The sequence below is a fragment of the Hibiscus syriacus genome, unplaced genomic scaffold, assembly GCF_006381635.1.
Source record: "Hibiscus syriacus cultivar Baekdansim isolate YM2019G1 unplaced genomic scaffold, ASM638163v2 tig00001674_pilon, whole genome shotgun sequence".
Classification (NCBI taxonomy): Eukaryota; Viridiplantae; Streptophyta; class Magnoliopsida; order Malvales; family Malvaceae; genus Hibiscus; species Hibiscus syriacus.
Window position 1 is genome coordinate 134784 of NW_024061880.1, and position 25087 is coordinate 159870.

The window sequence follows — 25087 nt, forward strand, 5'->3', positions numbered from 1 at the left end:
GTTTGAAAGAAACATGCGTACAGGGAAAGGCATTGTTTTTACAATAGCATTATTTGTTCTTGGAATCCACCAGACATGTGGGCTTTCACAGAATATCAGCAGAGGCAGTTTCCCAAAGGGCTTTGTTTTTGGGACTGCCTCTGCTTCATACCAGGTTTTAGTCTTTTTTTAATTTATTTACTTTCTCTATTTTGTTAGTTTTATCTATCCTGAAGTCCACATAGCAAAAAAGGATTTTTTTTTTATAGTTTGATGACTATTTTGTAACTTTTGAAACTTTAATGAACAAAAAGAACCATTTGAACTATGAAATATAATTACTTCAATGATCACTTTGGTTATTTAATTTTCCAGTATGAGGGAGCAGTGAAGGAGGATGGAAGGGGACCAACCATTTGGGATACATTCTCACACTCTACAGGTATTTACATTTATCATTAATTAGCAGTTCTGGTCTATGTTGAACGTATAACCATATTCCATGGCTGCAGGGATAATTCTTGATGGCACTAATGCTGATGTTGCCGTCGATCAATACCACCGTTACGTCGTAAGCCTAGCCAAATGAAACATCTGCAGTTTTCTCATCGAAATGCTCTTTTAGTTTCAATGGCATGTGAGTTTGTTTTCCCAGGAAGATATACAACTCATGAAAGACATGGGGATGGATGCTTATCGGTTTTCGATTACTTGGTCTCGGATATTGCCTAGTAAATTTGTATTGCACCTTTGGTTTATGAAAGAAGTTTGGTGTCGGTTTGGCTTGCAGTCGAAGCTTTAGTATGGAAGAAATGAAAAATGGTAACGATTTTGTTGTTCTTGGAACAGATGGTAGTGGAGAAATCAATCAAGCAGGTCTTGATCATTACAATAATCTCATCAATGCTCTGCTTGCTAAAGGTATTGTTCACCATTGCCTGGAAAAGGAATCTGATATGCGTATGTGTATACAAGTAGAAGCTTTTTTATGGTGTTATGATGAAGGGACTGAACCATATGTGACACTCTACCATTGGGATCTCCCTCAAGCATTGGAGGACAAGTACATTGGATGGCTCGATCGCCAAATTATGTGAACAACGTTCTTTACGCATGAATGATCTTTGAAAATCATCTGCGTATATATATATATATATATATATATATATTATTGTTCTTAATTTTTACTGAGTAATGAACATGGCTCCGCACGTTTGCAGAAAGGACTTTGCTTTGTATGCTGAGATATGCTTTGAGAAATTCGGCGACAGGGTGAAGCATTGGATCACATTTAACGAACCTCATTCGTTCTCCATACAAGGCTATTATACAGGATTCGAAGCACCGAGGCGCTGCTCGATGGGTTCTGCAGGGTCGGAAACTCTTCGACTGAGCCTTACATTGTTGCCCATAACGTCCTCCTCTCCCATGCAGCTGCTGCGGATATTTATAGGAAAAATTACAAGGTAGAAAATTTGGGTTACTTTGGCTGTTCGGCTTCACTTCGGACCGGGAATAAGCAGGCAACATCAGTAGTTTCACATTTTCTGCAACGTACTATGCAGGATAAACAAAATGGATCAATTGGGATATCATTGGATGTTAAATGGTTTGTACCAGCGACAAATGCAACAGAAAACATTGAAGCAACTCAAAGGGCCCAAGATTTTCAGCTTTGGCTGGTAATTACAATCACTTTCATAAGTTTCTTGCAAATTATATCAACTTCTGGTTGTACTTGTATTGATGTTAGGACAAAATCCCCTGCAGGTTTCTAGACCCGTTGATCATCGGAGATTATCCGAGCTCCATGAGAAGCCGAGTTGGAACTCGACTGCCAACTTTTACGGAATCCGAGACAGCACTTCTAAAGTGTTCATTAGATTTTGTTGGCATCAATCATTACAGTACATATTATGCAAGTGAAAATGGAACGAATCCGATCGGCGATCTACTTAACGATGTTGTATCGGATGCCAATGCCTATGCTATACGTACTAAACTGCATTTCATCACTTGAACTGTTCATAGTATTTAGTTGCTATCCTTAATCATTTGACTGAAGATACTGCTTTGTTGCAGCTTTCGATAAAGATGGGAAGCCTATAGGAGATGTGGTATACGATTCGAACTTTCATCTATCATCTCGGGAACTGCTGATTCCGACCGATATTTTACATCAGTTTTACGATCATTTCCGCTTTCATTTAACTTCCATCGAATTGCAGGCAAATTCTATATGGTTATACATTGTGCCCTATGGCATGAGAAGCTTAATGAATTACCTCAAGGAGAAGTATGGAAACCCTGTAGTCATTGTCACAGAAAATGGTATACATACATGCATACACATACATACATACATCTTAAATGGTCCATTTTTATTCACCATTACCAGAAGAGCTAAATTTTCATTAATTTGTTATTTTAATTAGGAATGGATGATCCAAATAGCACATTGATCCCAATTGAAGATGCTTTGAAGGACGAGAAAAGAATCAAATATTACGCTGATTACTTAACTAACCTGCTTGTTGCTATCGAGTACGATAACAATAACCTTTCGTATATGATATGTTATTCGAATTTTTCATTTTTTTTCGAATAGTCCGTAGCCGACGCTTATGTTCGACACATAACATTATGATGCAGGGAAGATGGATGCAATGTTAAAGGTTATTTTGCATGGTCTCTTCTGGATAACTGGGAATGGGCTTTTGGATATACTTCGAGGTTTGGTCTATATTTTGTGGACTATAATGATAACCTCAAGAGATACCCTAAAAACTGTTACGGAAGACGGCTATCGGATATAGCAAAAATGCAACTGATAATTTAAGAAAATAAAAATTAAAGATAAAAGAGACACAAAATTTACGTGGAAAACCCCTAAATAATATACGGTAAAAACCACGGGCAACGGTAGAAGAATTTCACTATGAGAAAAATAGGAATTACAACCTCTCTCGATCTACCAAGGAGAAAACAATGATAATTCTCTCTTGATAAAAAGGAGAAAACAACTCTTCAAGAAACTTTCTAAATTCTCTATAGTATTGGAAGAAAGCTAGAATGCTTTGGGATGGTTTTGAAGCTAAATGAGCTAGGGTATTTATAGTTGAAGCTTAAGGACTAATTTGTAAATACCCTAAATTACAATGACTAAAAGTGAATTTCTACCATTGTTAATTTTCAACACAAAGCCACCCTTTTTGACATTTGTCATTCGGTGGATTAATTAAATCCAACTTTCCACCGAAAGTTGGTTTAATTTTCAACAATCTCCCACTTGTAGATTTAATTAAAACAATCATATCTTCACACCATTCTTTCTACCTTGTACCATCATGTTGCTTAAGTTTCTGACAGGCCACAAGAGGATCGACACCAAGTAAATTTATCGGTATTGATCGCCTTCGTCATGAAATCTGCTATGTTGTCTTTGGTATGGATCTTCTGCATATCTACTGTCCCTTCTTCCACCTTTTCACGAATTAAATGGTATTGAACTCGTATGTGTTTTGTCCTTGAATGAAATGATGGATTCCTTGCTAGATGCAAGGCGCTTTGACTGTCACAAAACAGAGAGACAAACTCTTGATTGTGCCCAAGCTCCTCCAATAGCATCTTCAACCAAATTGCTTCTTTACTGGCTTGTGTAGCTGCTACATATTCTGCCTATGTTGTGGATGTAGCCACAACTGACTGCAATTTTGAAACCCAACTTACAGCTCCACCAGCAATTTTGAACACATATCCTTTAGTAGATTTGCTTTTATCCAAATCCCCTGCATAGTCAGAATCGACATACCCATTTATAAGTAAGTTTGATCCTCCGTAACATAATGCAACATTTGAGGTCCCTTTGATGTATCTTAGGATCATCTTTACAATATTCCAATGCTCTTTGCCTGGAATCACCATGTACCGACTAACCACTCTCACTGCTTGTGCAATGTCTGGTCTTGTGCATATCATAGCGAACATTAAACTTCCCACTACTGATGCATACAGTACTCGAGACATCTCCATCCTCTCTTCTTCACTGCTAGGACTCATACTGGAGGATAATTTGAAGTTAATAGGAATAGGGGTATAAATTGGCTTACAATCTTGCATGCTGAATCGTGACAATATTTTTTTCAAGTAATTCTTTTGTGAAAGCCAAATCTTCCTATTACTTCTGTCTCGGTGAATTTGCATCCCTAGAATCTTGTTTGCTGATCTCAAGTCCTTCATTTCAAATTCCCTAGCCAGTTGTGCCTTCAATTCTTCAATATGATCTTTGTTGGGTCCTGCAACCAACATGTCATCCACATACAACAACAAAATAACAAAATTGTTATCACCAGACCTCTTGAAATAAGCACAAGGGTCTGCATTAAGCCTGTTGTATCCAAGGCACATAATGAAAGAATCAAATCTCTTATACCAACACCTCGGCGCCTGCTTTAGACCGTACAGAGATTTGTTCAACCTGCAAACCAAGTTCTTCTTTTCTTTTTCTTCAAAACCTTCAGGCTGGAGCATATAAATTTCTTTTTCAAGATTTCCATGAAGAAAAGTTGTTTTAACATCTAGCTGCTCTAAATGTAAGTCCAATGTAGCACACATTGCAAAAACTACTCGAACTGTTGTTAGTCGAACCACATGAGAAAATATTTTATTGAAATCAATACCTTCTTTTTGAGCATATCCTTTGACCACCAGTCTTGCACGATACCTCTCAACTTGATCGTCACCATTTCGCTTGATTTTGAAGACCCATTTGTTACCAATTGGCTTCCTTCCTTGTGGTAATGGCACAAGGTCCCATGTATTATTTTTATGAAGGGCTTCAATTTCTTCTTGCATCGCCATCATCCACAGTGAAGCATCTGAGTTGTTTATTGCCTCTTGGTATGTTAATGGCTCACCGTCCTCTGTTAAAAGGCAGTATACAATATTACCTTCTATAGCATAACCTGAGTGCCAATTGGGACGTCTTCTCACACGATCTGATTGACGAGTTGTTGGAGCTTCAGAACTCTCTGGTTCTTGTTCATCTTGTACTGGTTCTGCTTCAGAATAATCTCCTTGTTCAAACTCCTTTTCCACATATATTTGTGTAGTCTCTGACTTTTCAGCGCTATCATCGTCTTCTTTTCTTTGTAGCTTATCTTCTACAAAGATAACATCTCTACTAATGATCACTTTGCGGGAAGTGGGATCCCACAAGCGATACCCCTTTACTCCATCAGTATACCCCAAGAATTTGCATTTCCTTGATTTTGGATCCAGCTTTGAAATTTCTTGGGAGTTGTACATCACGTACACAATACTTCCAAATACATGGAGGTTTGAATAATCAGTTGGTTTACCAGTCCACATTTCCATTGGTGTCTTTAACTCTATTGCAGTTGATGGAGCTCGATTCACCAAATAACAAGCGGTATTGACTGCTTCTACCCATAATGATTTTTCTAGGCCTGCATCCCTCAACATTGCTCTTGTTCTTTCTAACAAGGGTCTGTTCATCCGCTCCACCACTCCATTTTGTTGAGGAGTGTTCGCCACTGTGAACTGTCTTTTGATGTCTTCTTTCCTGCAAAAGTCATCAAATTCTTCACTTGTGTATTCTCCTCCATTATCTATTCTGAAACACTTGATCTTATTTCCAGAATCAAGTTCCACCCGCGATTTGAAGTTTTTGAAAGTTGAAAAATACATCTGACTTCTTCTTAATAGGGTACACCCGACATCTCCTAGAGTAGTCATCAATAAATGAGACAAAGTATTTTGCTCCGCCTAGGGATGTAACTGGTGCTTGCCATGCGTCATAGTGAACCAATTCTAGAACATTTTTGCCTCTAGAATTTGATTTGTTGAATTTCAATCGGTGCTGCTTACTTGTTACGCAATGCTCACACAAAGGAAGTGTTACCTTTGTTAAGCCTGGAAGTAGTTTTTGCTCCACAAGGACTTTCATTCCTTGTTCTGACATGTGTCCAAGTTTCTGATGCCATAACATTGCAGAATCTGAACTACATGAGGCAACAGAGGCTTCTGCTTCTAGCAAAGTCTCTCCCTTCAGTATGTACAAGTTTGCTGCTATCTTTTCGCCTTTCAGCACCACAAGCGCTCCACGGAACACCTTCATGATTCCTTTCAGTGTTTCAATCTTGCTTGCATTATTATCCAACAATCTGTAGGATAATAAATTTTTCTTCAGGCTTTTCATGTGCCGCACATCTCGAACAACTTTAATTGTTCCATCATACATCTTCAATTTGATGGTTCCCACTTCAACGATCTCCAAGGCATGATCATTACAACTATACACAGATCCTCCTGAGACAGGTTCATAATGATGGAACAATTCTCTTCTTGAGGTCATGTGATATGTTGCTCCAGAATCAATGAGCCATATATCTGCAAATCTTTTTCTGCCTTCCACGGTGGTTGACGCTTCACAACATATAGCATCTCCATCATCTGAAGTGTTTGCGGTATTGCCTTGTGGATTGGAGTTTTTATTTAGACTCCAACAATCCTTCTTCAAGTGACCTTTCTTTCCACAGTTGTAGCACTTTAAATTCTTCTTGCTCCTCGACTTCGATCTACCATGTTTGTGACTGCTGCTTTGGCCACGTTCTGTTGATCTTCGTCTCATCGTTGTCATCGTTGTTAATGTTTCTGCTTGTTGCATATTTACTTGTCTGTCTTCCTTGTTCTTGCGCCTATTTTCTTCTTGTAGAATAGCAGCTACAACGTCATCGAAGACTAGACTCGTGATATTACTGTTTGTCAAGTTGATAATGAGTTGATCATACGAATCCGGTAGACTTTGATGTAGAAGTTCAGCACGTTCTTGTTCTCCTATTTTACAACTTAAGGATGTAAGCTGAGAAAATAAAGTGATCAGTGTATTTAAGTATTCCGTCACTGAAGTAGATTCTGGCATACGGAGAGTGTACAATTTTCTCTTAAGAAAAATTTTATTGTGCAGCGATGTGGCCTCGTACAGTTTGGTGAGATGATCTCATATCTCCTTAGTTGTCTTCTTCTCCTCGATACTTGACAATACTTCATCTGCTAATGCTAGATGAAAGTTTGCCATAGCATTTCCGTCCATTTCGATCCATTTGTTGTCGTCTGTGAAATCTACTGTCTTTCGCTGATAGCTGCTAGACAACCGTCTTTCCTCAGGATAGCCTTCATCTTCAATTTTCACAATGAGAAATTTCTCCCATTGAACTTTTTAATATCAAATTTCGTTGCCATTGCTTCGTTTACGGATAGCTCCCACTATTTCACTATCGTGAATAATTCTCTGGAACCTTCAAAGAATGGGTAATAACTTCTTACTTTCTTATGTTGGAGGATCCACCTTTTGGTGGCAACCACAAAGACAATAAGCAGATATTACACACTCTAATCTAGCTCTGATACCAATTGTTGCGGAAGACAGCTATCGGATAGAGAAAAAATGCAACTGATAATTTGAGAAAATAAAAATTGAAGATAAAAGAGACACAAAATTTACGTGGAAAACCCCTAAATAATATAGGGTAAAAACCACGGGCAACGGTAGAAGAATTTCACTATGAGAAAAATAAGAATTACAACCTCTCTCGATCTACCAAGGAGAAAACAATGATAATTTTCTCTTGATAAAAAGGAGAAAACAATTCTTCAAGAAACTCTCTAAATTCTCTATAGTATTGGAAGAAAGCTAGAATGCTTTGGGATGGTTTTGAAGCTAAATGAGCTAGGGTATTTATAGTTGAAGCTTAAGGACTAATTTGTAAATACCCTAAATTATAATGACTAAAAGTGCATTTCTACCATTGTTAATTTTCAACACAAAGCCACCCTTTTTGACATTTTCCATTCGGTGGATTAATTAAATCCAACTTTCCACCGAAAGTTGGTTTAATTTTTAACAAAAACTCCGTTAAATGGTTCAAGAACTTCCTGGCATATGCTTGATCATAATATATATATCGAACATGATTCGAACATGAATATATATATATAGTTTTCTTTTGTTGATGTAAAGTTTACGTAAATGAAATTGTCAAGAGTTTAAGTGATGACAACATAGGCATAGGAGCCGATTTGGCATCGCCCAAATTCATGTTTATTGATTCTCAATCTCAGTACACTATGCTATTTCAATTAGTGTTTACGGATCTTTGGGGACCTCTGCATGTGTCCTCCAATGGATTTAAATATTATGTGTCATTTGTGGATGTTTACTCTTGTTATACTTGGGTTTTTTTATTATGTGTTAAATCTCAAACGTTGCAAATGTTTCTTCAGTTTCAACGAATGGTGCATGTTTAATCTAATGTGTCCATTAAAGCTGTTCAAAGTGATTGGGGTGACGAATATTAGACGTTGTCAAGTTCTTCAAGATAGTAGAATACTTCATCGTATCAGTTGTCCTCATACATCTCAACAAAATGGTATTGTTGAGCGTAGACATCGACATGTTATTGATATGGCTTTAACTTTATTGGCTCAAACTTCGTTACCTTTGCGGTTTTGGTCTTATGCGGTTGTTACTATGGTTCATGTCATTAATCGGTTGTTCACCAAGGTTCTTCATGGTGTATTGGTGTATCTCCTTATGAGAAGTTGTTTGACGAAGTGCCTAAGCAAGATCACTTGTTGGTGTTTGGTTGTCGATGGTTTCCGTGCATGTGCCCATTTTAATCACAAAAGTTTACATTTCGTTCTCTACCTTGCACGTTACTGGTTATAGCTCTCAACACAAAGGGTACTTTTGCTTGACAAAAGATGGAAAGGTGTACTTGTCCCTACATGTGGTCTTTGATGAGTGGGTGTTTCCTTTTACTTCCGATGGTGATGATGGTTCTACTTCTAAGAAGACTTTCTGCCCTAGTAAGGATATTTTTGTTGTCCCAGGTGCTGTTCCTCTGTTGTGCTCTATGCGTGGTTGTGAAGGTGATCCAAGTTCTATTGTGGAGCTCACTCATGGACGTAGTACGGAAATGGTTCGTGGTGATACTCCAAATGTTTCGGTGGATATGCATGGCGCTTTACATTCTCGGATGCAGATTGGGCTAGTAATTCGGATGATTGAAGATTTGTATCAGGGTATTGTGTGTATATTGGTGGTAATTTAATTTGTTGGTGTTCTAGAAAACAACAATCTGTTTCTCGCTCTACAACAGAGACCGAGTATCGTGGGATAGCCGATGTGGTGTCTGAACTTATGTGGTTGCAAACTTAACGTTGTTAGCAGCGTTAATTCTTGAATTTTGACTAAGATGAGAAAATGTTGGTATAAAGTTTACGTAACGAAATTGTTGAGCGTTTGTTGTGCCGAGTAATCTGTTGTGGTGAGCGATTGTTAGTTGTTGCCAGCTGGAAGGTGGTTATTAGAGGCGTGGGTTGCGTGGCCTTGTAGCGTAGACTTTTATGAATAATAATAATAATAATAAAGAATGTTTAGAAAGTCGATATCGTTTAACGTGTATATGCATGTAGCTGATGCTTGTGAAATTCGGATATAACACATATTCTTTGCTTTTCCTTGTAATCACATACGAAAACGAGAGGAGAATCAAAACCTAACTACTTGCCGGCATGATAATGAAAATACTTTCTTCTTTGCATGTAGGCCACGTTTCAAATGACGTCGATGAACTTGTTTCTCAGCATGCTTTTGCGTCGCTTCGAAGTTTAAGCAAGCCCTGCTTATAAGATAATTATTACAAGCACCCCAATAAAAAAATAGAACATGTCACTAAATACACAAGGGTTTGTTTAATTAAATGTTGTTTTCGATATCATCTGACGAGTATATATATATATATAAACAAAAAGGCCTTCGTTTTCATGCTAACTTACCAAATCGCATGAAACAACTAAACAACGTGAAGGAACGTGGGTGACTTCTTGTTCTCAGTTTTATTTGATTGTGATTTTCGAACATGATGATGTAATTTTACATCCCGGACTTTCTGTTATGAAAAATTGTTAATATGCTAATTAATTTTAAATTCAAAGAAACTAGCTAGACGTAATAGCATGATGAATCCTCCTATAAGAATATAAATAATTACGAACCAACTTACCTCAGTGGTTAAAAGAATTATTGTTGTTCCTAGATGTCACATGTTTGAGCACCAGCAGCTGCAATAGGGTGATTGAACGTTCATTGTCAAATGATTGAGAGTATTTAAAACAAATACTATTTCGTAATCACCTTAGTTTAATAAAAAATATGTAAAATAAAAAAAGACAAAAAAGTTAAAAAAATATTGAACAAAGAGAGAAATTGATGAAAAAAATAAAAAGAATTGACGATTGACTTTTTTTTATAGAAGCCATTAATTTTATTTAAAAAAATAATTTAAATTATAATCGAGATTTACAATCATAATCGTAAATTAAGCATGTAACTTGGACATTTTACTAAAATTATTGTCACAAATGAGCAACTTAAGATCGCCTCAATACCTTACAAAGAAAGATTAAAAAATCTAACCAAAACTCAAACCATGATAGACAGAAACAAATCTGATCGTATTGGCAAATGAACAACAGAAGGGGATCAAACTATTAAAAGATCACCGATAAAACCACAAATCAGAGTTAAACGACATGAAAAAACTATCCACAAACGCAAATCAATATCCAAATCCAATTCAAAGGTTTATAGTAAGGGATGTCATCATAATAACAAATAAGCAACGTCATATTGATAAGTCGTGACGATGATCAATATGACGTTGCTGAAGCAACCCTTAAAACAGATAAATAAAAAATAACGATCAAGTGACCGGAAACGTGGCATAAAGGTAGACTTATTGAAACATAAAAATAAGATAAAAAATAAAGACGTGATATAAAAAATTAAATGACAATAAAAAAAAACCGACGATCGACAATCAACATCAAAGTTGATTCCACCGCCGATCAATAAAAATGAAAAAAAGAAATATGAATGGTACATAAGAAAGTTTATTAAATTATTTTGAATTAGATTCAAATTTATGAATTTTAAGCTATTGACCTTTAAACCTATGTCAATATATAATATCTAGTTAAAATTATTAATTTTAGCTTATTTATAAAGTTTAACATCCATTCATATCTGATCTAACTTAACCATATAAAAAACGAATGTCCATATTCACAAGATATTTGCCCGTTGACCAGTATTATGGTGTAGGCAACACAACTATTGGTTAGTTGGAAAAGCAATTATCCAAAACGTAAGAGATAATGTGTAATTGTTTTCGTGCCTAAAGAATTTAAGAATAAGTGTATACAATTTTCAACATTACTTTTATGTGATTGGATCGTAATGACTACGTCTGTAAATGAATCGGACGAACACGAATGAGGGTATGTTCATGTTCGTTCGTTTAACTTTAACAAAACAAATGAACAAACATGAACATAAACAAACACATAATTTCTTGTTCGTGTTTGTTCGTTAAAGAATGTAGCTTGTTCGTGTTCGTCCATTTAAATTATAAACGAACACAAATGAACGAATATAAACGAACGGATGTAAACAAATACAAACGAACAAAAGTAAACGAACATAAATGAACATAAACCACAAAAATAATAATCACATAAAATTCATTAGTATAAGTTGCAACTTCATATTTAATTTGTATTTAATTGTTTTGATCTTTTTTTATTTGTATTTAAAATTAATGGAATTTTAAAATATTAATGGGTGTCAAGTTAAAATTTATTGGGTCTTAATATTTTAACGAATGAAAGTAAACGAATATAAACAAACGAACATAAATGAACATAAGAGAAAACATTAATCACTTATTTTTAACAAAAAATTCTTTAAAAACTAAAACGTATTTCAAAGCATAATTTAAATACTTATTTTTTGTATTAAACCTTCTATCTATGATAAACATCAATTCTATTATCACTTATCCACTATATGTATATATTTAGATTCTATGATTATCCTACGTAGTAACATCAAATGTATTTTATTTATGATAAACATCAATTCTATTAATTAAACCTTCTATCTATGATAAACATCAATTCTATTATCACTTATCCACTATATATATTTAGATTATATGGTTATCCTACGTAATAACATCAAATGTATTTTATTTATGCACAATATGATGGTAAAATCTGTGTGTTTGTTATAAATCTTTATTTTCATATATTTATTAAAATATTATATCCCATATAAGGTATGAAGTGATATCATTTAAATACATGAAGAATGCACGTGTCAAATAAATACTGGTATTCAAAATTTTATAGATTAGAACAATATAATTTAAAATTTTCAGTTTTTTTTTTTCAGAATGTCGAACGAAATATGATTAGGTGTGTCCAATTCATAATTTTTTAAAATAAAAAGGTCGGTGATTAAATTGAAATTGTTTAAACCTTAGTGACTAAAACATGATTAATAAGAAAGTTGAGTGATGTAATTTGTAGTTTATCATATATGGAATACGGATTTAGAGAAATCCAAAACAGAAGCAAAAGGAAGCTAATTAAGCATCAATTTATCACCCGCTAATCTCATGAACACAACACGTGTGAACACAGGACTTTAGATTCTGCTCATTTTGGTGCAGACATTTCCTTTCTCTCGATCCAACTCTTCACTATAAATAATAAACCCCAAACCCAGATCTCCCCACCTGCATTGATCTCTCAACAACCCTCTCATCCCAAAGCTTCAATCTTTGGCTGAAAAAAGAGGGAAAAACAAGCATGGTGTTGCTTAGAAAGGGCATTGCTTTTGCTATAATTTCAGTGATGGCTTTGGGGTTAATCCAAGCTGGATTTTCCCAGAATTTTAGCAGAGCCAGTTTCCCTAAAGGCTTCATTTTCGGAACAGCCTCCTCTGCCTTCCAGGTTGGTTCTAAGCTTTCTTCTCCGGTTAAATCTATCCATTCAAGTTTCAGTCTTTCGATTTACTTTTCGTGTTTTGTCATTATTATTGCTTTGTATTAAGGATAAATTACAACCTCGGATTAAAAGTATTTACGGATACAAAAATATTTTTAGAGTAGACAGCGGTGAAAGGAGTAATTAATGGAAAAAAAATCAGATTTCAATGCGTAAAAAATATTTCAGAATGAACATAATCAGTAAAATAAGTAAATAATAAAAAGATTCGGATTTTTGGGTGTACACAAACGGTGGCTCCGCCGCTGACTATAAGGACTGGAAAGTGATGAAATTTGAGCATCGATTTCCGGTTCAGGATTATGTTATATATATATATATTAATGGGATACGTCTTTAGAGGTTGATGATGGTTTATGGCGAGCTTTTTCCGTCGAAGAGATAGAGTAGTTAACAGTTACTGTAGGTTCCGTTATTTTTAATCCTCGACTATTTTGGTCTAATTCGGCATTTGGTCCCTCCCCCATGCTCTTTTAATACGTCCTTAATTAGTTCAAGTAATTAACAATGGGGATGGATACGGGGCGGTTTTTTGTTCAAGAACCCGAACCGAATCGAAAATTGAAAACTTTCTCTCAATCTTCCCCACCCCAACAGTGGTCTTTCACCTGTCCCGAATTTGTTCTGAATTTTTGGGTAAAAAATTATTTTAAATTTCCCAAATATTTTCCTTATTCAAAATATGAAGATATTAAAAAAAATATGTATAGAAAGATATTATTATAATTATTCATAATTATATATAGAAAAATATTATAGTAATTATCCGAGTTAACTCGAATCTAATTTTTTTTATTCTAAATTGATTTTATCCAATCTCGATTCTCTCCTCTACAAAATCCACCTCAACTTATTAGGAACCCAAAGTTCAATTAAATTTAGGTATTTTAAATATCCCTAATCGACATTATTAGCAATTAATTTGGAAGACATGATCGAATTTTATTCTAAATTAAAATATTTGGACTATATTTATATTTGAACAAAGTGAGGGACCAACACCATAATTTGATTGGTAATTTGTCAAACGCCCTCTACTTATTTAATTTTGGTTTCTGACTCCATTGACTTTTGCTTTTATTTTGCAAGCTTCTTCTGTCAATATTGATGGTAATTGTCTCTATTTTGTCTTCTTCATAAATAATAATAATTAGTATAAGCAATAATTTAGTACTTATCTATTTCTACGCTACAATGGTATAAACCCGAAAAAGGAAAAGAAATGGTCAAAATAGGCTATTAGTCCTTGTCCTTCGGCATGATTTGAAATTTAGTTATTGTATTTAAGAAGTAAAAAATGTGACCCATTAAATAAATCTTTATTTTCAAATATTTATTGAAATATTTATATCCCATATAAGGTATGAAGTGATACCATTTAAATACGTGAAGAATACACGTGTCGAATAAATACTGGTATTGAAAACTATTCTGGATTAGAACAATATAATTTAAAATTCCACTTTTTTTCCTTTCCAGAAAGACAAACAAAGTATGATTCGGTGTGTCGTCCAATTCATGTGATTCTTTCAAGATGTCATTATTACGAATTTTTGAATAAATTCTTTTCTTGTGTGAAAAGGAATTAAACAGCAGCAAATTAAGAGGGTCCTCCTTGCAATTATGACTTTGCTGGAAAATGACAACCCAAACAGGAGAATTTTCTAGGAAAAATCTAGGGAAAACGACAAAGTATTTGCTGTTAACATCAATTTATTCCCATCATGACGGATGGTCATCCAAAACAATAATTCATCTGCTGTGCTGTGTGAAATGTCTTAACATGACAGTTTGTCATCCAAAATGCTTTGATTATTAAAATTTTAGAAGTTATAAAATAGTTATGGAATTTATTGAATAATTATATTAAAATTATAATAAGTGTGAAATTTTGATAGTTAATAACTATTTTGTAACAGCTAAATAAAACTTAATGATCATTTTGAAATAGTTCAATAAAATTTAATGGTTATTTTATAATAATATGATAAATTTGATGATTAGTATGTATCTTTTAAAATTTCAATGACCAAAATGGTCATTTGAGCATAGCTTAGGATCTCCGTTGTACTTTACTCATATTTGTTTATTAATTTTTATTTTTATTACTTTCTTAATATAAAAAAATCAGTTTGAAGGAGCAGTAAAGGAGGATGGAAGGGGACCAACTATTTGGGACACATTCTCACATACTTCTGGTAATAATTTCTTTTTATGTATATGTGTATGTATTGTTGTATATGTGTACTATCGTTAAGCATTTCACCTTATGTTTCAGGGAAGATACTTGATCGCAGTAATGCAGATGTTGCTGTGGATCAGTACCACCGCTTTTCGGTAAGTGACGATCTTCGTCGGAGACTCCGTTTTTTTATTCCGATGACTTTTCGTGTTCCTAAAATACGAACGGCACGTAATCGGTTTCGTTTTCCGGAGACAGGAAGACATACAACTCATGAAAGACATGGGAATGGATGCTTATAGGTTTTCAATAGCTTGGTCAAGGATATTCCCTAGTGAGTTTCACATTGCTGACACCATTGTTTCATAGCCTTTTCTTCAAGCTGATTCGGTTTCTCGATCTCACTCATTTTGGCTTGAAACAGATGGTTCAGGCGCGATAAATCAGGCCGGTGTCAATCATTACAACGATTTCATTAATGCTTTGCTTGCAGCAGGTATCCGGTGTTCTGGTTTACCGTAACACGGTTCAACCGTAGATCGAAACGTTGTTTAACTGCATCTGATATATGATTCAGCAGTCGAGGTGAAATCCCGTATATGTTCGTATGTAGTAGCGATTTGAAATGCGTGTTTCGTATGCAGGAATCGAGCCCTTTGTGACCCTTTACCACTGGGATCTTCCCCAAGCTTTGGAGGACAAATACAATGGATGGCTTGATCCCCAAGTCATGTAAATGGAATCCGCATTGTTATGTAAATGATTTCATTATTATTTCTTTCTCAGCGTAGTGATAAATACCGCAATACCGCGTCTTTGTTCGTTTGCAGAAAGGACTTTGCCATGTATGCTGAGACATGCTTCAAGTTATTTGGTGACAGAGTGAAACATTGGACAACTTTCAATGAACCCGATACGTTTACCGTACAAGGTTACGATGTAGGTCTCCAAGCACCGGGACGCTGCTCGATCGTTCTTCGTTTGTTCTGCAAGGCCGGAGACTCTTCAACCGAGCCTTACATTGTTGCCCACAATGTTCTCCTTTCTCATGCAACTGCAGTGGATATTTACAGGAAAAAGTACGAGGTAAAATCCGGGATACTGTCGGGTTACGTTTGCGAAAATTGGAATCAAAATAAGCAGAGTTATGAATTTTGGACTTTAGACTTGGTTCACATTACAAAACGAGCCGGCATCTAAGAGCAATTTGTTGCTATGCAGGCAAAGCAGCATGGACAGGTTGGGGTATCATTTAATGTGATTTGGTATGAACCAGAGACTAATAAAACTGAAGACATTGAAGCAGCTAAAAGAGCACAAGATTTTCAGCTTGGCTGGTAACTTTAAGTCCGCAATCATCCTGAATTTTTCGCATCCCTTAATCGGGGTTCGGTTACACTTGTAAAAAAGAACTGATCGTGCATGCTGATCATGCTATCATACTATCTTCTCATAGTATTCAAGATATTTTACCCTGGGGTGATGTAATGCTTTGATATCTGCAGGTTTTTGGACCCATTGATATTCGGCGATTATCCAAGTTCGATGATAACCAGAGTAGGAAGCCGGTTGCCAAGGTTTACTAAAGCTGAATCCGCTCTTCTCAAGGGGTCTTTGGATTTTGTTGGCATTAACCATTACACCACCTGGTATGCAAGAGAAAACAAAACTAATCTGATCGGCAATTTACTACACGACACCGTTTCCGATTCCGGTACCTTTACGTCACGTAAGTAAACATCCTTTAGTTCTAATTGTTTATTGTGTCGAAACGCTAGTAACTAACCGACTTCACACCTTTGTTCGTAATGAATGCAGCTTTCAGAAATGGGAAAGCTATAGGAAAAAAGGTACACAAGCTGGATTTTAGTTCTTTTCATTCTTGTACCTAATTATCCTTCTGTCATATTGCAGGCAAATTCTATATGGATATACGTAGTACCTAGTGGTATGAGAAGTTTAATGAAATACGTCAAGGAAAAATACGGAAATCCTCCAGTTATCGTTACGGAAAATGGTAATCGAGTTAGTTCCATTCTTGGATTGCCTTCAAATAACAAGACCTTAACATTACCTTCTTTGTGAACGTTTATGACAGGTTACGATGACCCAAACAGCCCATTCATCTCCACTAAAAATGCTCTCAAGGACGAGAAAAGAATCCGATACCACAACGATTACTTGACTAACCTGCTAGCTGCTATCAAGTATATAACGATCCCTTATCAATGTCACTATTACATAATTGCATACATATGCTGTGATCATGTATTGAGGTGTAATGAATAACAAACTCTGCAGGGAAGATGGTTGCAATGTTAAAGGGTATTTCGTGTGGGCGCTGCTCGATAACTGGGAGTGGGGAGCCGGCTACACCACGAGATTCGGTCTATATTTCGTGGACTATAAAGACGATCTCAAGAGGTACCCCAAGGACTCTGTCAAATGGTTCAAGAACTTCTTGCATCAGCTTAAAAACGAATTGTAGCTGTACATCCTTAGGACGACACCCTGTTGCTGGCTGTAACATATAGAATAGTTGTGTGGAAATTATTCTTTTACAATGAACATATTAATTGTTGTTGAACAAGATGTAAGAATATTAAAACTTGCATTGTAAACAGTTTCGATTCCCGGTGTTTCGGAAGTTTAGATTGTAATATTAGTTATTCAATCCATTACAATTGTAGTGAACATGTAGTTGTACATTGCCTTAGATATAAAATTGTTTCCCTTCATAGACACCACCGAATTGCCAATCAGACAGTGCGACGTGTCGGACTCCACCATTCTACCGTCGCTTGTAGCCACCTGAAACGACAAGCTTTGACGATAAGATTAGCCGAAGTTTGCCAATTCTGGCCCCAATTCCGCCACATCTGAATCCAATCCGTACTTGAACCCTTCATCTTAACGTCTATAACATCACCAGATCCCGCCACATTGTATACCAACACCAGTATCCACCATTGGTTCCCCTTGATTTTGAACTTACACCGCCCGTTCTCACGTATGGGACGCGAATAAATGACCGGAACAATGCCGGCTTGATAAATAGCAATCTGTCAGAACATCGGTTGGGATAGACCGATAGATCGAAGTGTCTCAACGGTGGATTGCACCAATTTCCTTCTGGTTTACTGTAGTTCGGAGGACAGAGTTGGTGGCGGTCACGACGATGGTCGCGTTTAGGCACCACTGTCTCGAGTTAAAGCATCGGATTTCAAAACAGGCGCCGCAGGTTAGACCGTCGTTGAAGAGAGCTGTACTTGTGGCCGTCGTTTCTAGACCATAACCTTGCTTTATAAGATCACCATAGCCACAAGCCCCATCTGTCAAAATACCTCAAGCAATCAAAACACAACATACATACATACATCTCCAAATTACACATTGTTTCGGTCCCATTCATGTCACCATAAAAGGTTGCATGGGCTGCTCTCCAATATTCATCATTCGACTGCGAACCAGCAATCCCAACGATCAAGAACAAGCTCAAGAGCTTAACCACGAAGATGAACCCCCAAGTATTATTTACAGCCATTTTACGTTCCTCTCCAGCTCTGTATTAGCGATTTGCTGTTTCATAATTTGCCTAAGAACAAGATTAGTGTGATTAAATAGTGTGGGAGGGGAGGGAATCTTAAATATTAATTTGTAAACAAACTAACTGATAGTTATCAATGTGTAAGCCATGCATGTGTTTGAATCAGCATGTAATTAATTTTTTATGTGGCTTGACTTATTGATTATTTATTTTTTTAGATTGTGTTTTTTGTATAATTAATGTAGGACATGCAAAAAATTAATCCTAGGGCAAATTACGTGTTGTATACCTAAACCATCAATTTTGATCCATTTTAGTACCTAAACTTTCAATTTTTTTCAAAACCATACCTAAAGTTTAGTTTTTTATTTCATTTTAGTATCCCGCCGTTAAAAACTTTAGTTTTTGTTTTATTTTAGTAACCTGTGAAAAATTTAATGTTAAGTTTTGAAAAGATCGAAAGTTGAAGTACTAAAACGAACCAAAACTGATAATTTAGGTACTAATCGCGTTAAGTTTTTAGCGACTGGTATTGAAATGAAATGAAACTAAACATAGGTATGATTTTGAAAAAATTGAAGGTTTAATAATTAAAACAGACCAAAATTGATAGTTTAGGTACTAAATGTGTTGTTTACCCTTAATTCTAATTAATAAGTTAATAAACTAGAAAAATTAGAGAGTCAAGAATTAATTTTATTAGAAACTAAAAAGACATCTAATTTAAAAAAATTAGGGGATTGTTGTTTATCTGAAATAAATTTGAGTATTATATCCTCAACGTATCGCCTGATTTAATTTAATCTGGGTCTAGAGAGGTTTCATTCGATTTAAAATCTGATCTAATTTTAAGAGGTAAAAATTCGCACTGTACCTACCTGACATAAATATATATAATTATCAATTTTATTCAATGGATAGAGACTTACTGAAAAAATATAGAGAAAGAAATATTGTTACAACTATTCCTAGCTATATAATAGATAATTACATTATTATATCTAGTGGGATCATGTCAAAGAATTTTCTCTTTAAATCGAAACTCGATCCAAACCTTATTTTTTTTAAATAATTCAATCCTATGAGATCAAGTCCAATTAAAACTCAATTTTATACGATTATTCTTAAATATATAAGATACAATTACATTATGATATTTGGTAGAATTTAACCACAGACCTGTTACCCTAAATCTGAATTTAATCCAAATCTAAATTTTCTTAAAAAATCAATCTAATAAAATTAAATCAAATCAAAACTAATTAAATCTGAATTTCATATCCATTCCAACTCATAATCCTTCACTTTCATGGCATATTACTTGAAAAGAGGTTTAAACAAGGTACACTAGCTTTGTTGTTAGGCCCCAAATCAATTTCAAGTGCATTATTTATTGGAGAGACCAACATTACAATTTTCCATTTGTTTAAAGGCTAAAAAGAACTAAATTATATATATATATATATATATATATATAAGAAAGAATAAAACCCCAAGCAATATTACATTAAAAACTCCCATTAATTATTTTTTAACAATAACCCTTAATAAATTTTTAGAAAAATACCCCAAACTGCACACGTAAGATTATCTCGTGTCCTATTCAGCGAGAGAACGCGTCTCGTTATCCACAAGGCACGAGGAACGTCCGACGTGGACAACCTTTTCAGATGACATAATTTAATATTGGTATTTAATACCTCACGTTTTTTGTAAAGCAAGGTTCTCGAGAAAATGAATCACCGTGAGAAATTTATCGCGAGTGGTATTGAATGCGTAGCACTCTAAATTACGGGTTAGTAGTTTCGAGTTTACCCTAGAGGTAATGAACATGTGAAATTCTAAATTAAGTTGTTGGGCTTAATTGGGATGACTTTGAGGTCATATTAGTCATAAAAAAGGGATTTTTGAATACAAGATGAAATGCAAATGACCAAAAGTTTAGATCCAATCGGATTTAGGGTGTTACAAAATATACCTCACGTTTAGACCAAAAATCAGTTGCAATACTACACTTATACTCTTAGAAATTATGCAATTTTTTAGATTGACTACTAGGAAAAAAACATCGAATATGTCTACCCAACCATTTTGTCATTTCCTTAATGAACAAAATAAACTTTGGAATCATTTTCAATCGATTTTCAACCAGCTTGCGATATCTCATATATCTCTATATTTGTCTCAACTAAAAGAAAAAAATCAATACTATGCCTCTAATCTATTAATTGTCCAAAATTTCAAGATTAAATACTCGTCGAACATGCCCCCTGAACATGCATATTAACACATGGGATTTGTAATGGAAAACAAAGATCTCGCGCTTTGAAAACGTGAGATACCTTAATACACTCGCGATAATTTTTTGTGGCGGTTCATTTTCTCGAAAACCTTGCTTTACGCAAAACGTGAGGTACTAAATATCAATATTAAATTACATCCTATGAAAATGTCGTTCAGTCGGACGTTCACGTTGGACGTTCCTTTATGGATAGATAGACACGTTCTCGCGCTGAATAGGACGCGAGATATCATACGTGTGCAATTTGAAAGTATTTATTTAACGAATCTGTTAAGGGGTTACTATTCAAATAAAATAATTAATGGGGTTTTTAATATAATATTGCCAAAACCCAAGCAATTAGACCACTTAACCAAGAGATCAAAGTCTCTCCAACACTTGATTGCACCCCTGACCTCGAATCTTAGAAAAGCAACGTTGGGAGAAATTGAGGAAGAAGGTAGAGGGTAAACGAACATTTTACTCTTTAGTCCCTTAAGCACTCGTACAATTATAATCTAATCCAATGGAAATATTGCACTTAGGCCCAAAACATTTATAAATTCGTTCTTCCACCTTTTTTCTATTAATTTGGGTAAGTACAAGGCGATATATGTTAAAAGATAACTTTCAATCATTTGACATTGAACGCTCAGACCTTGCCATTCTGATGCTCGAACTCGGGACCTCAAAGAACGACAACAATTCATTTACTAACGAGATAGTTTGGTTCATGCAATATGAAAAATAATATTTTCTTGTTCTAACTATAACTGCAATTGCAAACCATATATGCTAACAAATGAAATGAATTGATATATTATGTGAAAGTAATTTTAAAAATTATAAGAATATAATAAATGAAAATTTTATAAATAAATGATTGGTCGTGAACTTATAAATAAGATGGATTGATCTCTTTAAATACATACAAAAACAAACACCAGATTTGAGGTTAAGGTATGATTTTTAAAAAAATTATATTAGAAATTAATATGTGTAAAATTACAAAATTCCATGATGTGAATTCGATCATCAATAGCAAATACCGATATATATAAATTATATGTGAATTTAAAATTTTTAGGTATACAACTATCTCAGTACTCCTATCCATATAACTAAAGTAATACTAATCAACTCGTAAATATGTTTTAATTAAATAATTTTATATTTAAAAGATATATAAAATATACTATAAATTATTGAACTATATAAATTATCTTTAGTCAAGCATCTATTAAATGTTATAAAATAATCATTGAAAGGAATTTCACGTAACGTTGAAATAGTAATAAATTTAGATAAATTTAAGGATTGTTTTGTAATAGTTTGATAATTAAAAGATAATTTTGTAAATGTTTACGACTTTTTTTGTAATCATTTAAAAAGTTTAATGGTTAATTTATAATAATTGGAAGGTTGTTGACCAAACAAATCATTTTTACAAAGTTTAATAACCTATAGTGTAGTTTATCCAGAAGAAAATGCAATATTGGCCATGAAAATGGGATGCAGTCACCCGAACGTTAGTTGAATATAGTATATAAACAGTGGGGAGGTAATCAGATTTCCTCATTCTTCGCCTGAAGAACTTTTCCCACTTCTATTCCAAGATTTTCTGTTCCCTTTTCTTCTTAATCTTTTTTCTTTGATCGAATAGCTGAAACCTCATAAAGGTAATTTAATTTCAAATTTTTTAATTTTCTGGTTTCTTTTTAACTGCTGGATCTATCGTTGTTTTCCATCGCTGTCCGTTTACTGCAGTTATGGCCTCCTGTTAATTGATTGCCTTGTTTTTAGCCTGTTATAGTCCTCTAATTTGTTTTTGTTTTTCATTTTGAGAACCACGGATTCATCGATGTTCGTCTTGCATTGTAGCTTAGATATCAGTATTTGTTAATGTAGATGTTCAATCGATTACTTGTTTCAGGAGCTGTTCTTTTTTGTATTAGAAAATGGTGAAAATCTGTTGCGTCGGAGCTGGATATGTCGGCGGTCCGACCATGGCGGTCATTGCGCTGAAATGTCCCAACATTCAAGTGGCTGTCGTGGACATATCTGTAGCTAGAATCAATGCCTGGAACAGTGATACACTCCCCATCTACGAGCCAGGCCTCGACGATGTGGTGAAGAAATGCAGGGGCAAAAACCTTTCCTTTAGCACCGATGTCGAGAAACATGTCTCCGAGGCCGATATCGTATTTGTCTCAGTCAACACACCGACGAAAACCCAAGGTCTCGGGGCGGGGAAAGCCGCTGATTTGACCTACTGGGAGAGTGCTGCTAGAATGATCGCCGATGTAGCCAAATCCAACAAGATCGTGGTCGAGAAATCGACCGTCCCTGTTAAAACAGCCGAGGCGATCGAGAAGATTTTGACGCACAATAGCAAAGGGATCAACTTTCAGATCCTGTCCAACCCTGAATTCCTTGCTGAAGGGACTGCGATTTCGGATTTGTTCAACCCTGACCGTGTTCTTATCGGTGGCAGGGAGACCCCAGAAGGAAAAAAGGCTATTGAAACATTGAGGGACGTTTATGCACATTGGGTCCCCGTGGACCGAATCATATGCACCAATCTCTGGTCTGCTGAGCTTTCCAAGCTCGCTGCCAATGCCTTCTTGGCTCAGAGAATCTCTTCGGTTAATTCTATGTCGGCCTTGTGCGAGGCGACTGGGGCCGATGTGAGCCAAGTGTCTCATGCCGTCGGGAAGGATATGAGAATAGGACCCAAGTTCTTGAATGCCAGTGTTGGTTTTGGTGGATCTTGTTTCCAAAAGGACATTCTGAATTTGGTCTATATCTGTGAGTGCAACGGCCTGCCTGAGGTGGCCAATTACTGGAAACAAGTCATTAAGGTGAACGACTACCAGAAAACCCGGTTCGTTAACCGGATTGTTTCCTCGATGTTCAACACCGTCTCCGGAAAGAAGATTGCCATCCTTGGATTTGCCTTCAAGAAAGACACCGGCGACACTAGAGAGACACCGGCAATCGATGTGTGCAAAGGGCTGATAGGTGACAAGGCTAAACTGAGCATATATGACCCTCAAGTTCGCCAAGACCAGATTCAGAGGGATCTTTCGATGGAGAAGTTTGACTGGGACCATCCGGTTCATCTTCAGCCGATGAGTCCTACCTCGATCACGGATGTTAGTGTCGTTTCGGATGCATATACTGCAACAAAGGATGCTCATGGACTCTGCATTCTCACGGAGTGGGATGAGTTTCAAAAGCTTGATTTCCAAAAGATTTTTGATAACATGCAAAAGCCTGCATTCGTGTTCGACGGTCGGCACGTCGTCGATGTAGAGAAGCTGAGGAAAATCGGGTTTATCGTCTACTCCATTGGGAAGCCATTGGATGACTGGCTCAAGGACATGCCGGCAGTTGTATAGGGCATTTTCTGGCTCAAGGACATGCCAGCAGTGGCATAGGGCATTTGATTTGCTTCTAGTTTTAAGATTTTGTTTATTTTATCTATCGGAGACTGTTATTGTCTCGGGATCTGCTTCTTTTAGCCGGTAGAATCTCTGATTTGTATTGGCTTTTCTAATGTAATAAAATATATACCATTAAAAAAAATATAGGAATAAATATCTATTTAGGCCTTTAAATTTTATTTATTTTATTTTTCCCCTCTTTTTCTATTGTTAATTATACTTTGCCCCTTGAACTAAAATCATGATTCAGTCCCTCTTCGTGACTAAGGAGATCAAAATAAAATTTTATGTGCGATTAATTGTAGTGATAAATGATTTACCAAATACAGGTGAAAGGATTACCAAAATTAAAGCAATTAATTGTAATAAAGTACCATATATCATTACTGTTTTCACCTAATTTTGGGCAGCAAGATGGATTGGCAGCCAAAACTGCCTGGAATGAAGGGCAGTTGAAACCGAATTTAACTGGAAAAAATTAAATTAATATCTTATATATATAATTTAATTTAAAATAATTCAAATTATAATTGAATTATCGAAAAAAATTGAGTAGTTCAAAGTATCTAACATATTAAATTTAATTATTTTAACGTGTGCATGGGTATTAGTGATATTTTAAGTTTGATTCATATATGTATTAAATAATTATTTATATTAAATAAATAATAAATTATTGGGACGAACAAATGGTATAATATAAAGGTATATATACA

At 35.3% G+C, this 25087-nt stretch overlaps 2 protein-coding genes and 1 pseudogene across 4 annotated transcripts; all 3 read left to right on the top strand.

Moving 5' to 3' along the window:
* Positions 1-13: 13 nt before the first annotated feature.
* LOC120130895 lies at positions 14-7043 on the top strand (annotated as a pseudogene).
* On the top strand, positions 95-17839 carry LOC120130864 (beta-glucosidase 40-like). 2 transcript variants are annotated; one of them, XM_039148025.1, is made up of 13 exons: positions 95-154; positions 15047-15113; positions 15194-15252; positions 15356-15431; positions 15522-15593; positions 15742-15829; positions 15928-16183; positions 16319-16434; positions 16603-16826; positions 16916-16947; positions 17012-17114; positions 17196-17304; positions 17399-17839. In XM_039148025.1, the coding sequence occupies exons 4-13, from the start codon at positions 15371-15373 to the stop codon at positions 17583-17585; spliced, it is 1248 nt and encodes a 415-aa protein (XP_039003956.1). In that variant the 5' UTR covers positions 95-154; positions 15047-15113; positions 15194-15252; positions 15356-15370; the 3' UTR covers positions 17586-17839. The 2 variants fall into 2 exon arrangements, with proteins under 2 accessions (XP_039003956.1, XP_039003951.1); XM_039148020.1 differs by lacking the exon at positions 95-154 and adding an exon at positions 12643-12861.
* A 4641-nt stretch (positions 17840-22480) lies between these two features.
* LOC120130880 (UDP-glucose 6-dehydrogenase 2-like) lies at positions 22481-24444 on the top strand. 2 transcript variants are annotated; one of them, XM_039148033.1, is made up of 2 exons: positions 22481-22604; positions 22859-24444. In XM_039148033.1, exon 2 carries the CDS (start codon positions 22884-22886, stop codon positions 24324-24326), a length of 1443 nt encoding a protein of 480 aa, XP_039003964.1. In that variant the 5' UTR covers positions 22481-22604; positions 22859-22883; the 3' UTR covers positions 24327-24444. The 2 variants fall into 2 exon arrangements, with proteins under 2 accessions (XP_039003964.1, XP_039003971.1); XM_039148040.1 differs by having other exon boundaries at positions 22881-24443.
* The last annotated feature ends 643 nt before the right edge of the window (positions 24445-25087 follow it).